This window comes from Anser anser, assembly GCF_964211835.1.
Source record: "Anser anser genome assembly, chromosome: 1".
Lineage (NCBI taxonomy): Eukaryota > Metazoa > Chordata > Aves > Anseriformes > Anatidae > Anser > Anser anser.
In genome coordinates this window covers 139,068,553-139,084,236 of record NC_139720.1, presented here as the reverse complement: position 1 = coordinate 139,084,236, position 15,684 = coordinate 139,068,553, and the positions used below count along the sequence as shown (strand labels likewise).

General features: G+C 40.5%; 2 protein-coding genes across 2 annotated transcripts in view; one reads left to right on the top strand and one right to left on the bottom strand.

Moving 5' to 3' along the window:
- Positions 1-3: 3 nt before the first annotated feature.
- Positions 4-11,052, bottom strand: GTPBP6 (GTP binding protein 6 (putative)). The gene is made up of 10 exons (XM_083805283.1): positions 10,640-11,052; positions 9,341-9,478; positions 8,836-8,906; positions 7,164-7,294; positions 6,354-6,424; positions 5,742-5,900; positions 4,218-4,426; positions 1,585-1,733; positions 1,129-1,281; positions 4-636 (listed from the first exon to the last, which is right to left on the bottom strand). The coding sequence occupies exons 1-10, from the start codon at positions 11,004-11,006 to the stop codon at positions 495-497; spliced, it is 1,590 nt and encodes a 529-aa protein (XP_083661409.1). The 5' UTR covers positions 11,007-11,052; the 3' UTR covers positions 4-494.
- A 59-nt stretch (positions 11,053-11,111) lies between these two features.
- Positions 11,112-15,684, top strand: part of LOC310899013 (cohesin subunit SA-2-like) — a 60,559-nt gene continuing 55,986 nt past the window's right edge. Inside the window, exons 1-2 of the mRNA XM_083834937.1 lie at positions 11,112-11,252; positions 11,515-11,671. Coding sequence (XP_083691063.1) covers positions 11,628-11,671 — 44 coding nt within the window. The 5' untranslated portion in view covers positions 11,112-11,252; positions 11,515-11,627. The remainder of the gene's footprint in view (positions 11,253-11,514; positions 11,672-15,684) is intronic.

The following is a 15,684-nucleotide window of genomic DNA, read 5'->3' as shown; positions in this document are numbered from 1 at the left end:
ATCGTGTGAAAGATGTTCACAGGTAACTTTATTCATTGCTTAAATATACAAATCAATGTTTTCTGCTTCACTGCAATAAATCATGGCATTTATTTTAAGTAAATACATGTACAAGCAGAACACATGAACATACCTTATTCTGAAAAACGGGGTTAAAAAAAAAAAAGTATTTCTATGATTTAAGAAGCTCAGTACTTTTCCAAAGGTTAAATTAAATGTCATCCAGTGATTCCCACGTGTTTGAGGCCCAGAGCCTGTAGCCAACAACCCTTCCAGTGTAAAATTTAGTGCTGTTCTTGCAGTTGCTGCCAGAATAAAACTCAAAGCTCTTACTGTTTCCAGACATTTTCTGAAACACTGTCCACTTCTATGATGCGTCAAGAACATCAACTGGTTAAGAAATATACTCTTCCACATCCAGGCTAATGGGCCAGTGACTTCATTTTACATTCTCTTAATGAGATCAGTTCCTTTTTCTAGAAAAGGATGGAGTTTCATGGTATAAAAAAAGTACTGCTGGGAAAGAGGTTTCTGTATTTGCCAAAAGCAGAGTTGCTGATTATCACCTTCACCATGGCCGTGCCATCTTCAGGCATGACTTCTACTTCCTGAACTGTTGCTTCTTTATAGAGCCAACTGTAAAAGTAAAAATTGTATTAGCATCTTAAAGGCAGTCCAGAGTGCATAAAGTATGATCCTTGGTTTAGATCTGAATGTTTGCATCTAGGTAATTTAACACTTCAAAAGATGAAGTGCTTCACTTAACTTTTTGTTTGCTACTTTCTGTTTGGAAACAGGGTGTAGGGTGTTTTCATAATTGTTTCAGATCTCTCTCTCTCTCTCTTTTTTTTTTTTTAAATCTGGCTCCGGGACCAGTGGAATGGTCTTTCAGGAAATTTATCTTTTTGTACTAACACAGAACTCTGTGAAGGTCACTCTGAGAAGCATGCTGTATGGTATCTACTGGTGATATTTGATAGTTTTTCAATAGGTCATAAAACGTTTGCAAATATCCCTGTAATTCTTAACACAGATTAAAATCAGTATTGTATGTTTCGGCAAATAAGTTTTGCAATATTAAGAATTTCCTAGTTGTCCAAGTCCTTCATAAAATTCAGAGCTGTTTACCTTAGCTGAGGTCCCTGTAAGTTGACTGTAATTGTCAGAATCTTCTTCCCTGTTACTTTCAAAATTTTTTTCTCTATTTCTTCTTTCAGCTCTTCTAACCCATGCCCGTGTAGAGCAGAAATGGCTAAAGCGTTTTCTTCAGTGGGTTCATACCTGGAAAGTAATAATTGCCAGCACGCTTGTTTACAAAGATTAGATTGTGAAAATATTCCAAGCACAGACAATTTAACTGCATTATTTTATACTGGTATCTTCCTACAGAGACTACTTGTATGACTCAGGTGATTTCTTCTGATATTTAAAGATAATGAATTAATTTTTTAAGACCATGGTTACATATGTAAAAGAGTGAGAAACATTATTAAATGTATTCAGAAGTGTGGAAGCTCTTTTCTAGAGCTGAAGAGCTTCCAAAACATCAGCAATGTCTAAGTACACTTGGCATCTCCTGCTCACCTTTCTATCAAATCCACTTTGTTATGAACTTCTACCATTGACTCCAATAAATGGCTCGGAAGATTGAGATTCTTCAGAACTGAGAGAACGCTTGCTTTCTGGAGGACGGTTTCTGGATGAGTGATGTCCCTCACGTGAACTATCAGATCCTAGCAAGCACCAATATACAAGACAGTTACTTAATGGAACGTTCAGTTACCAGGTTGTAGAGATTTTATACCATTTTTGCATTTCTATTTCATACGAGTTGCTTTCCTATCCATTAGACAATAACCTGGCAGGTTAACACTGTAAAATGACCTACCGCAACAGTATTAAATCAATACTGGTTTTTATTCAAAGATGAAAGAAAATCTGTGGCAGCTTAGTCTCACTCCACAGAGCGCATGAATTGCTGCCAACAACCCCAAAACAAGCTCTGTCAATCAAGCTAGTTAAGGAATTCACAGATTTCAAATAATAAATGATATAATTTTTAATGCCAAGGCTGTGTAAAAACAACACTTCAAAAATATTCAAAAATATTGGAGAAGAAAAAATATGAATACTAAAAACGTTTTACAAGAGCAATAACTGAAAGAACATTTCAACTGTGGAAAAAAAATGCATGTAAATTTTAATTCTGTATTCAAAATGCAGAAGACTCTTGTTATCCCTAGCTCCTGAGATACTATTACTGGTGCTTCACTTTATAAAAAAGTTACCAGTTTCAAGTACATACATGGTTAGATAGGTTGCAAATCTAAGCCAAGTATTTGCCGTGATAAAAAAAAAAACAAGTAATCAAACAGCATTTGCATTCAAAGTATTTCAGCATCTTTGCTCATAATAATGCTTCAAACTTCTGAAAACTGTAGTGAAAAGTAAGTTTATTGCCTTTCACTTAAGACTTCAAAATAAAAAATAAAAAAACAACAACCAAACAAACATGATAGCTGCAGCCAACTTTTGAAATTCCTACTATTACACAGTTAAAAAACCAATCCTCAGAAGTATTCAGACATCCAGCTGCCACGGAATTTCATTACCTTTGAGGATACAGATTTTGTTTTAAATCTCCATCTAGATAGAATAGAATAGTTCAGGTGGAAGGGACCTACAAAGATGATAAAGCCCAACTGCCTGACCACTTCAGGGCTAACCACAAGTCAAAGCACAGTAATGTGGGCATTGTCCAAACGCCTCCTGAACACTGACAGGCAGGGGCAGCAACCACCTCTCTAGGAAGCCTGTCCCAGGGTTTGACCACCCTCATGGTAAAGAAATCTTTCCTAATCCCAGCCTGACCCCCCAGCACAGCTCTGTGCCGTTCCCGTGTGCCCAGGGAGCAGAGACCGGCACCTCCCTCTGCGCTTCCCCTCCTCAGGACGCTGCAGAGAGCGCTGAGGCCGCCTCTCGGCCTCCTTTCTCCAGGCTGGGCAGCCCAGGTGTCCCCAGCCTCCTCACAGGACGTGCCTTCCAGCCCTTCTACCAGCTCTGCTGCCCTCCTCTGGATGCTTTCAAGTACCTTAACATCCTTTTTGTGTTGTGGAGCCCAGAACTGAACACAGTATTCAAGGTGAGGCCACACCTGTGATAAATCCAGTGGGAGAACCACCTCTTTTGACCGTGCTGTGTTTAATGCACCCCAAAATGCATAAGAGGCACCCCAAAGTGCCCTCCTGGCTGCCAGGGCACGCTGCTGGCTCATGCTGAGCCTGCTGTTGACCAGCACGCCCAAGTCCTTTTCTGCAGAACAGCCCTCCAGCCACTCATCTCCCAGTCTGTACCTGTGCCCGTCCCAGCTGCAGCACTTGGCATTAATGTTTGTTGAATTTCATGTTACTGCTGACTGCCTGATGTTACAATCCATTGAGATCCCTCTGCAAAACCTCTCATCCCTCAAGAGTCAACAGCACCTCCCAGTTCAGTATCATAGCAAACTTCGTGAGGAGGCGCTCCACTCCTGCATCCCGCTCATTGATAAAAATGTTGAACAGGACTGGCTGTAGAAATGAGCCCCGAGGAACCCTACTAGTGACTGATCACCAGACAGACACAGCCTGCTCTCTGCGACCCTCTGAGCCCTTCACCACCCAGCATAGCGCGGACCTGTTCATCTCAGAACTGGACAATATGCAACTTTAAACTTTGCTGTAACAGGCAACTAATGAGAATACGATAGGAAAAGTACGCTAACATTTATTACATGCTGCCTGCATCACATCACAATTACCCATTTTTAGAGCTACAGGGAACTTTAAGTCAAAACCAGACCATTCTGAAGGTTGTAGTTCAATTTTTTTCTCTCAAGAAAGAGAACCTCAACATATTCCAATGCACTGTCTAGATTTTCATATATTTAACAAGAAAAAAATTGATTTATCTGGTTTAAACCACATGGAAAAGGAGATGTATACTCTGAATAAATCCTTTCTGAAATCTATTCATACTTATATATTCTGCATAAAGTATCAGAAAATTGGTTTATTATACGATATTTACCTGATAGTTATTATGCTAGAAGACCACTACAGTCAGTCAGGTACTTCACTAAGAACAGCATGCCAATTAAGTTCCCCATTTCTGAAGGGATGAAGGCTATCTAGAAGAAAATTAAGTCAATTTCTCGATTTTTTTAGTCAACTACTTACTGAGTAAGCAACTTCTTCTAAGGTAGCTGAAAAGGACTCAACCAGGTTATGTGGAAGATCAGACAGAAACCCAATAGTGTCAACATAAATAACTGCCATGTGTGAGGGCAGGTAGCCAGCATGAGCTGTAATATCAAGAGTGGCAAACAGCTGATCTCGGGGTTGAAGTCCTGCTTCCCCAGTCAAGGCTTTGATCAAGGTGGTTTTTCCTAATTAAAATAAAAACAAAAGAAAACAAAACGACAAGATTTTAATGGCTTGTTTCAAGTGAAATACTAATTCGCAAGACTTGGGTGAGTTTTATGATGCTACATATCTTTTCATATCTAGTTCACTAATATACATCTAGCCTGGGAGTAGTTATCTGTATTACGTTACGAAATCCAAAGATAGTCTTAACTTTTATAACTCAGAATTGGACTTAGGGCCATGTCTGGAAGCTGTGCTGTTGAATAACAACAAGATGATCACAGACTGAACTGACCTGAAAAGTGACCTACCTACACGTCTCACCTCTAAGACTATCTGAAGAATGCTGCCATGGCAACATTAGGAAGCACACACTTACATGCTCCTCAGTGCTTCTGTTCTGAGATAAAATGATTTAACATTTCCTTGTTAAATCCAACAATCACCAGAAGCACTAATACTATTTAGCTTATCAGTTTTATGCTTTTGTTAGGTGCACTGTCATGAATATGATACTAGAGAAATTTACTTAACTCTTCATAAATATTTCACAGAATTTATAGTCATTACCTAGAATATATACTGAGCACTTTAGCTTAAAGTATTTCAATTATGTATGCAAAATTGTACTATAGCTGTTTTGTTGAATCTTCAACTCTATAAGTAGCTTAAAAGTATCAGTATAATAGATATCAAAATTAGTGCATGGTAAGTTTGCTTTTTATAAAGAAGTTGAATAATAAAATGAAATGGTTTTAAAATAATTTAATCTGAAAAGTGCCCAGTCCAAAGTCAATGTATGCCTTGTGTATGAATTCACTTGTGTAAGCTATAAAAAAAAGAAAAAAAAACTTTAGTTTTATTTAGATTCTCGTAAGAATTTTCTCTAAACACTATACATTAATCTATGAAAAGCTAAAGTGCTTTTTAAGCACATTTCTCAGATTAGCTGCCAACTCTCCTGAATTTTCCTCCTATGCCTCAGCATTTCCTAGTGATCTCAAAACACACGTACTTTTCTCTATCCATTCTGATCAAGTAATAAAGATACATACAGAGGACACTAGCACGACAGTCTTCAGCACTAGATGTAAAATCCTTTTGACACATTAGGTACTAGAAATTTCTCCAGAACATGTCTGCAAAAAAATCTTACTGTAACAAGCATTATTTGCTTTCCTAACCATAATCTAACTGACATATTCTCATTATAAAATCTAATTAAAATACAAAGCCTATTCATACCAAAATCAGATTCTGGCTAGAGACTCTAATTAAAAATTAGACAAGGTAAGTAAGCTTCTTTGTGCGACAATTTCATGAGTTTTTGCTTACCACAATTTGTATAGCCCATTACTGAGATAACTGGAAACTCGCGTTTTCTGCGCTGAGTTCTAAGCAAAGACCTTTTTCTTCTTAGTTTCTCCAGGACATGCCTAATTTTAAGTTCTTTTTCTTTTAAGAGGCGATTCTGTGTCTCCATGAATGTTTCACCTGAAAAATACAAATGAGTAACTGGCAGAATAGTCTACAAGAGAACAGTAAAACAAGTGATGCTGTCTATCTGGAAACTCAGTGAGTTACCACGAGGGCATACGACATTATACATAAGCAATTAAAACTGCATATTCTTGCCAATGATAGAGTCAGTGATAAATAATTATTAAGACATATGCTAAGCACTCTAGAATAACCATGTCTGGTCACAATAAACTCCTGTGGTAGCAAACGCTCTGTCCATGGCCACTTACTGAGCATGAAAACTTTATTGTGCCTATGACTGAAGTTACCATCCAACACATTTTTTTCATGTTCAATTAATCAGATGCAGAACACAAACTGTCTTTCCCCTGAGCCTCCCCCTAATAAAATCAGATGCAATTTAATCTATTTTAAAGGCTATGGAGAAAAAGAATCCTCTAATTCATGGGAATATTTAGACTTTACCTGAGCCCATGATGTATCTTGATCCACCTCTCTGCTGATCTAGTTGGGACACCTCATTTTTTAGATTCGACCTGGCAGTGGAATAATATTTAAATAAAATCAATCTGCTTTAATCAAGCTATCTTAAAATGCCTAGCAAATATGAAGCAGTAGTGGTATTCTAACAGGACAGATGAAAACACTACAACACTACAAGGCACAGGTATAAATAAAGCCAGATCATGGTGAGAAGCCTAGTGAGAAAATTCAGATATTTCCGGCTCTTCGACTGTGGTTTGAAAAGTCATGCAACTCTAAGTAAATCGTAATGGCTGTTCAGAAACTTTAGAGAGACAAAAATGTCTCTGATACATCCATGCAACTCACACCAACTTCCATGCACAAATATATTCATGCTGTGTAATACAGAAATGTGGAAAACTCATATATAAATTAATGCCTTTAAGCTTCTTTGTTTATAGCTTTCCTTATTAAACCTATTTATATACGAAATACACATAGCTAATTCCTACACAGTCTTGCAACCCATCTTCCTTATTATAAAGAACCAGGACCTTTTCACAAGAAATATATTTTGTAACAAAATCTACTGAAGACTTTCTGGTTTTGCCTGTCAGTACTATAGGAGTTTAAACACATACATTAAAGCAAATATTTCTATGCTCTACTCAATCATTGACCATAGTACGGAGACACCAAAACAGCGGCTTTTTTTTTCCCCACAGTATAGCATTACCCTGATTGTTAATGTAAAGAAATTTTCACTAAAATATGCAAGGATCAGTACGTGCTTTGCACAGTTTGAGGTACCTTAGGAGTGGAATTTCAGCCAATGCAATCTGGAGTTTTGCTTCCTTAGTGCGGGCATTGCAACGAAAAATGTGAAGTACAACGGTGTATCTGTCAAAGACTTTCACTCCCCAGGCATCTTCTAGTTCTTTCTTTAGCCATGTAAAACAAAGTAACCTAGATGTTTTCTGCCCGATTCAGAATACCAGCAAATCAATTCATACACAGCATTACAGTTAAAGTTAGCCGATGGGTACCTGAACTCACAGTAATGATTATGAGCACCCAAAAGCAAATTTTTGATTGACAAGAAGGTGAAAAAGAATTTAGAAGGTAGAACTTTGTTATCTAGGCCCCACTGAATTCCATGAGAATCCTTCTATTGCCTTGAACAGATTCTGAGAACAGCTCCTACAGGACATCTCACAGCATTAAAAGAATGAAGAATTTCAGTGGTTAAGGCCTTACAAAAAATAATTATGAAATGCTAGTATGGGAAAGGATAAGGATAACAAAGGAAAAGCAAAATAGTTATTGAAGTTAAAAGATAAAACAAGAGAGGAAGAAAGGAAAATTTTTTCATAACCAGCCTTCCATGAAATAATAAACTCCTCTCTTCCCACACCCCAAACTGCCCTAATTCACCAAAAGACGCTCAAAGAACTTGAAGTATGCAGTAGTTCCCCTTCACCATCTCAAAATCCAGAATGCTCGTCTTCCATGCACATTCTCAAACACTTTCTTGAATCTATATCCTGTTAAAATGTACTTAAGATCTAGATTTATGAAAATTTTTAGTAAATCTGGGACTAAAAGAACTCATACTTTAATTTTGGGAATAAAAACTAGAAAGTTTATATGAAACATTTTCAACTTCCATTTAATCAATAAATTGAAGTGCTCAAGATAACTATTGGATATATATACCTCTGATAATTTTATAATCCAGGGAAAACATTCAAAACTGCCTGCAAAGCATTGATGTTTGCTTGCAGAGTTTGCACTTTACACCGTTTGACACTGCCCATGCAAAAAAGCTAAGAAGTATTTATTTCAGTTTGCCTAAACATGCCAAAGGGCATCTATAGTTCACATGGCAGTTATTTTACTGCCAATGCGTTTAAAAAAAAAGCAAAGCATGCTTCTGCCCATAAGCAATCTATCTTTGTAAAATACATTTTCTTTGTAAGGATTAGGAATGAAAGTTTAAAAATACAAAAAAAATATATACAGATTTGCTCAGAATTTATACCTCATATTCAAAATCCAATACAGCAGACATAGCACTATAGAAAAAACATAGAATTCATAGAGGTATGGAAACCCGTGCATGTATGTAATCCAAAATCTTGACATTCCTTCACAACAAAAGCTATGTTATCACCAACCTTTTGTGAATAAGATCCGAGAAGTTTCTCCAACATTTTAAGTAGAGCCAGTGGCAAATGCGCAAGCACAGTCTATACTAAAAGGCTATAAGGCTGCAGGAAAACTTCATGCATGACAGCTGGATACACTTATATCAGCTGGACAAATATAACAGGAATTAAAGTTTCCTTTCAGAAAAACTCAGTTCAGCTGGCTTCATATATTATCATTTGCGAATTCAGAGTCATAACCAACCCTCCTTCCGATAGCATCAAGATCTTCTAAATAATATGGATATAAAGAATATGATTTGATATTAAATTACCTTTGTTATTGAAGATATTCTTTCCACATTCAAGAAGACAGCTGTCACATGGGGCAATTTTTTAATCTTTTCTAGAAGACGGATAACCGTTACAAAATGCAGTGTTAAATGTCAATTCTCTTTTTAAAATATACAGAATACAAAACCATTTTGCACTGAGCACAGTGCTCATAAAATACCAAATGGCATCATATTCTTTGTCCACAGAACAGCCGTATTCACGCTAATTTCATACTATGTCAAAAACAGCTGCCAGTTTCTTTTATGTCAATCACTTAAACAGCGATTAAGGTGCCCCACACATTTCAAATGAACATGGTTTTTTTCTATTGTGTTGTTTTTGTTACCTTGAAAAAAAATATCTTTGAAGTTTGTCTGTAAACCTATTTGATGGATTAATAAAACCTTTACCTCTTTTCAACTTTTATAGCTATCCTTAAATAGTTTCCAGCTGCAGAAGCTTTCCTTTCTGAAAGATGCTGTCCTGACAAACCTCAGTCCTTACCTGTCAAAACATCAAAGTTTCCTTTGCCAAAAACGAACTTCTTGTCAGGATTTTTTGTAGGAATAATTATTTTATCTAAAACAGTCCAGTTCGGAAGGGTATTTACGAGAGCAACGGCTTCAGCAATCTGTAATTCAGCTTTAGAGACACACACACACAGAAAAAGAAAAAAAAAAAAGATTATAATATATCAACTGCTCAAATTGCCAGTAACTACACGACATGTGTGACCAGGGAACAACTATGCTTCACTTAAATTCTACAGGTCCATTTGTTTAACGAGCAGCATAAGGTGCAAAATGCCTTACCTCTAATCAGAATAATTAAACTCCTATTCGATGTAATTTTACTACACCAAAGCATCTTTCTGCCAGTACAAATTATTTTTATGGTTCTTGATTTTGAATTCTCAATTGTATGGTCAATAAATTACTCACCTCTTTGCCTCTACGCTGTACTTTATTCTTAAAAAATAAAATGATTAACTAGCTTTAAACTGTTATTTTGGATGAGCACAAGGCCACGGGATTAATCCCTCAGTGTTTTGTGGAAATATGTAAAGAACTACTAATACTGCATACCCTGCTTCTTACCACTGGTACCTACTCTTATCAAGGACCTACACTGGCTTCTGACTTGCTAAAGACACAGATTTCAATCTGCTTCATTAGTTGGTATTTTTTTTAAAGCATCTACATGGCAAAGCACTGATTTATGAGGATTTCATGAAATCACGAGGGCTACAAGGGCAAATCAGATCGGTAGATCCAGTTTTGATTTGCCAGACAGAAGATCCTCATTCCATAGGAGCTTCATCATGTTTCTCTAGATAGGAAAACACATTTGATGTATTAAAGAGGTCCAAAAGGTAATATATTTTTAATCATAACCATGATCCTCTTTCTCATCCTATCGATAGCGTTCCTCATAAAGTGCTCATTTTTCTGTTGTAACTCTGGCATTTCAGCATTCACCCCAGATCGTTTCCTTAGACTTCGGGCTCTTCATCTGGAGGGCCTGAACAGATGGAAAGGGCTCACTGCTGTTCTCAAGTACTTTTTTTGGTCAGACGGGTGCTTTCATAATTTTTCCCGCTTGCAAAACGGGAAGGCTTACACAAAGTCTGAAAAGTTAACGATTTTGTTCTGTGAAGGGGTAACGTGTTGTAACGAGCAAGGATAATAAACGGACCGGGGGTGTCCCCAGGAATTATCAGGGCTAATAACGGGGCTGGGGGGTGCCCCCAGCAATGAGCAGGGCTGACACCGGGCCCGGGGCTGCCCCCTCCCGCCCACCCACCGGTGGTGAGCTGCGGCTTCTTCGGCCCCCAGCGGACCGCCGGCTGCACCACCGCCACCCGCTGCGCGCCGGGCAGCGGGCCGAGCGGCGAGGGGCCCAGCAGCTCCTCCACACCCTCATCTTCCTCCTCCTCATCTTCCTCTCCATCATCGTCGTCGTCGTCGTCGTCGTCACCGCCCGCCCCTCGCCCCCCGCTGCCCGCCCGCGGCGGCTCGCCCCTGCCCGGCGGCCGCTGAGGCGCCCAGCGGCGGAGCGCGGCGCTGAGCGGCCCCCTCAGAGCCGCCCCCCGAGGAGGAGGAGGAGGCGCCGCCGCGGTGGCCGCCCGGCAGCAGCGCAGCATCGGCCGCAGGAGGCGGCCGGGCCCCATGGCGCTGCCCCCCTCAGCGCGGGGCGGGACCGTTACGGCCGTTACGGCGGCCGCGAGGCGGCGGGGCAAAGCGCGCGCCTCGGCCCGCCCCCTGGCGGCAGCGATCCCCGCCGCTGATAGGCCGGGGGGCCGCCGTGATTGACGGCGGGCGGGAGCGGGGAGCCGGCGGCGCGAGCGCGCGATCGACCGTTGGAGTGCGCGTCCCCGTGCCCGTGCACCTCCCCCCCCACATCCCCTCACAGGCAGGTGAGCGGGGCGGCGCGCGTCCCCGGAGCCTTCCTCCTCCTCCTCCCCCTCCTCCTCCTCCTCCTCCTCCGTCCCCTCAGAGCCGCCAGGGCCGCGCCCGCCGCCCTCGGAAGGGCCCTGAGGGAGGGGGGGGGTCCGGGCAGCTTCCCCCCCGCCCCCCCCTCCCCCGCTTCCCTGGCGGAATTAATTCCCCCCGGCCGGCCGTGAGGGGCTTTAGTGAGTGGCTCCGTAATTATCTCGCCCTCTTCTCTCCTCCTGACAGCCCGCTCGGCCCGCCGCCGTGTGATCGCGGGTTTCGGAGCCCCGCCGCGGTGAAGTTTCCTCAGGAGCCCCCTCTCAGCTTGCTGCCAGCGCTGCCGAAATAATGTAGTGGAAATGATAGCCGAGCCCAACGCAGCCAGCAGCCTTCCCAGCCAAAAGTAAGACCTGGCGCCGCTTATTTATTTATTTATTTATTTATTTTGGGGTAAATTCGGGCGCTGTCCCTTAAATCTGTGTCGTGCAGATAAGTGGGGGAATGAACGTGTCAAATAGGGTGGGAGGGAAGATAAAGGGGATTGGCTGTGTCTTGTTACCAACCTCTGCATTTCGTTTCCTTTCCCTTTCGTGTATTGTTTAGCATCTTCTAAATGTTGCTTTATGCTGATGTGCAGGGAGGTTGGCCTTACAAGCTTCTCTGTGCCCTGTTCACTACTGTGCAAGTGAACCTAGTTTGAATAAAAATGGGCAGATTTATAGTCTGAGTGGGTGTGTTCACTCCAGTGACAGATTTAAGGTGCTGAGAGGGAAGAGTACCAAATTATCTGTAGCCTATCTGTTGGCATTGCATATTCCTTGTTGCCTTAGAGCAGGGGGAGAGGATGTGCTTCTCCAGAGCTGCTTTCATCAGGGGTATGTCAAGTCTTCCCCCTTCAGAGGCTGTGTTTTCAGTCATCAGTTGAGGCGATCTATAAATCAAATGCATTCATACTGTTTACAGAATGGGATAGGTAAGGAGAAAGAGCAGATACAAATAAATAATTAAGTTACTAAATTTGAGCATATCTTGTGTAGTTTTGAAGAGTGAAACTTCTTAGATATCTAGTCTTGCTAGCTTTGAGCTCATTGTAGCCTGGTCTTTCCTCAACTCGTCACCTTCAAGCAAGTGTGCACCAGGTCTTTTGCTTTGTCAGGCTCTAAGAGGTGCTTTCCTTGTAGGCCATGATGACAATCAGTGTAGCTTGCCAAATGTCCTTTCCCAAATGTTTCATCTGAAGAAAACCTTTTAGTTTCAAACGTGACAGGTAGGTGCCTGGCAATTGTTTAGCTGAGCTTCTTATTGTTGGGTGATTTTTGTTGCTTCTAAAAGGTGAAGCAGTTGCACTGGAATTTGTGATTTAGAAAATCTACAAATGGGATTAATCCAGTAACGTAGATTAATTGTTCCTTTTAGACAGCTAAAAGAATAAGCTATGCTGGCGTGAAAGAGGTAGCTTTCTTTTTACGAGTGAGTCTCTTAAGTCTGCTCCAAATATTTATGAAAATGAGAAACTCAAAAATTTTCACAATAGCATTGTGTGAGGACTAGAAGAAGGGCTTTGCTTCCTTCCTGCTTCAAGTTTGTTTTTTTTTAATCTCATCAGTAACACTTCCAGTGCTAGTGAAAGGGCTGTATTGTGGCAGGAATGTAAGGTAAAAATGTGCCTGCGAGCCATATGTTGCAGGGTCTAAAGGTCAAAAGTATGATGAGATAGGAATGGAATTCCACCTCCTGTGCTTTCTTACCGTTTGCTGATGGAGACAAAGTAAATGGCTGGCAACGGTTCCTTACAGTGCACAAGGCAGTGAGTTTAGGTATGCCAAAACACTTGGTGTGGTGTTGACAAAAAAAAAGCAAAAGAAAAGCTTGTGATTATGTCAAACTTTGTCAAACCTACTGTTGTACTCAAGTAGTTGAAAAGATGTTAAATGGAGTTACGCATAAGGATCACTGCAGTAGTGTTCACATCATCCTTAGGATTAAATAGACTAGTTCCTATTTTGCTCAAGAAGACAAGAGGATGTCTTAATTCTTTTTATAGCTTCTTCAACAGAACTCTAGTTGTGCAGATGAAAACTCAGGGGAAATACCTAAGTGGCTTCATATGGTTCAGTTTGTAGACTCTGGTCTAGTTCCTGCAAACCTTTAAATACCTGCCTTATGAACAGCATCACTATCAGGAAATACCAGTATTAAAAGGAAGGAAAGCAGCGTGAGTACTGAGAGTATCTGGCTTTTAAAAATCCCTACCAAAACTAAACAGAACACTTCCAGGTACAGGGATTAGTGCAACTTTGTATATAAAGAAAGTAAATAAGAGCAAACAAGATCTAATGGCTTCTTAAGGAACGCAAAACAAACCTAAAGATTCAGGGAAATAGAGAATACATTAAGTGTAGGAAAACATATCAGTCCAGAAGTTCATAGTTAAGTTCATACTAAAGTGCAGATGCCTTTTTTTCCAAAGCAGGCTCTTGAGAGTGTTTTTTTTTCTTTTTTTAACCATGCAGTTTTATTTTTCATAGGCTTATGATGAGAAATCTTTTCGAATAATTTTTAAAGCAAGCAGATGCCTAAACCTGCTTAAATACATTGTCTTTGCAGTCCTTGGTGTAGGATGTCTTCTGTAACACAGTGCTTCCTGTGGCATTGCTACGTGCTGTGGTGCAAGCCAAAATAATTTGGAAACTAAATGGCGTTTTAGTATACGCTTAGTGCTGAGTTACGTTTGGTGGGTGTTCAACAGAGGTGCTTAGCATATGCGTGAAAGTTAGTCTAACTGCTCTAGTCACAGAGGTATCGTTTTACATGGAAGTGTTAGCCCAGCACGAGGAAGCTGTGGGTCAGCTGTCTTCTCATTACTGCTCCTTCTGCTGAGCTTCAGGAAGCAGGCTGTTAGGTATACCAGGCATTCACTCATTCACTTACTTTGTTAACACCTTTTGCTACAGGCAGGTTTTGCCTGGCATAAAGTAGCACAGGGTCAGTGTCAGTGGACCATTGCTTGAAAGTGTTTTTGACATCCAGGATCTTCGTGGGAAAGAGCTGTGTGAGTTAAAGCTTCAGCGGGGTATGTTGTAGACAGAGATGTTAAATGCAGCACGTGTTCAGACAGGTACTTGACTAAATTGTCCTGGTGTGTTTTCTTTTTTTTTTTGTACTGAGTGGTGTTTTTTTCTTCCTTCATTATTTAAATATTGTAATTCAGCTTAGACTCAATTATAGTTTCTGTAATCAAATGAAATGCATTTGTTTTCATCATGGCATGTAGTAAGTTGCTAAACAGTACACAGAAATAATTCGGGAAAATTGCTTGAGAGTATGTTGAGCATTGTGTGGAGGTATACTGCATGAACAGGTAACACATACTGAAATGCTGGCTGGCATCTGAGTTGTCGCTCTAGTGAAACAGCACAAGTAAGAACATGTCAGTCCAGCCCCACAATGTTGCATTCTGCTTTAAAATCACCAGTGAAAGCATTTAATCGCATAGGAGAAGCAGCTCCTTGACAAATAGGTTTGGGTCCTTTTAATTTGTCGTCTGTACAAGGAATCTGAGAAGGGCTAACTGGCTTCAGAAGAGCTCTATATATTGCTGTCTCTCGCTGCTTGTTCTTTTGAACTAGGAGGTTTTTTGGTAGCACTTGAGATACTTAATCTCTGTGGTGCACAATTACAAATCAAAGGAAACATTCTGAAAACTGGCAAGTGTTGCTTTTAGCATGCAGACTTGGTTGTGAAGCACAGTTCTTCCCTCTTTCATCACACGCAGAAGTCCAGACAACTGATGTAAGGGTTGGTTTAGCCTGATTTATTTTCTTGGCTTCCATCTGTCACCACTGTGGCACGTTTTGAACCTTTCTATGATGAGAAGTTCATTGAATTTAACTTTAATGGAATTTTTCTCTGTAGGGGAGTTAATCATTCGCATCGTTTTATTTAGAAATTTGATATATTTTTATGGAATCTATAGGGCAGCATGGGAATCTTTGGAAGCCTAATTCTACATCGCTTACGGTGTAGTGCTCCAATAAATTCAAAACCAGAGATGTGTTTAAATAAAAACTTCTCACTAATGAAATAACATCAGGACCTAGGCCGTGCAGCTGATGGTAACGCAGCCTCAGGATCTGCTTTGCAGAGGCACTGTCTGACTGAAGCTGTCTTGGGAAGATGAATAGTGTTTATCTGGCATTGATAAACCCCTCTGGACTCGATCTGGCTCTGCATCTGTAGCACGGTTAATGCTCCATCTGGGTTAGTCAACACTGGATACTGGAGAGTTGACTGTATCTGACAGCGTAATACTGTTCTCTGCAAAGTGCTTGCTCGTGTTAGTATGCTCTCTTGTTGCAGCACTATCATGAAAAATAAAGTAACTGTACAGTCTCATGTTTACTTTCTTTTTGTGCC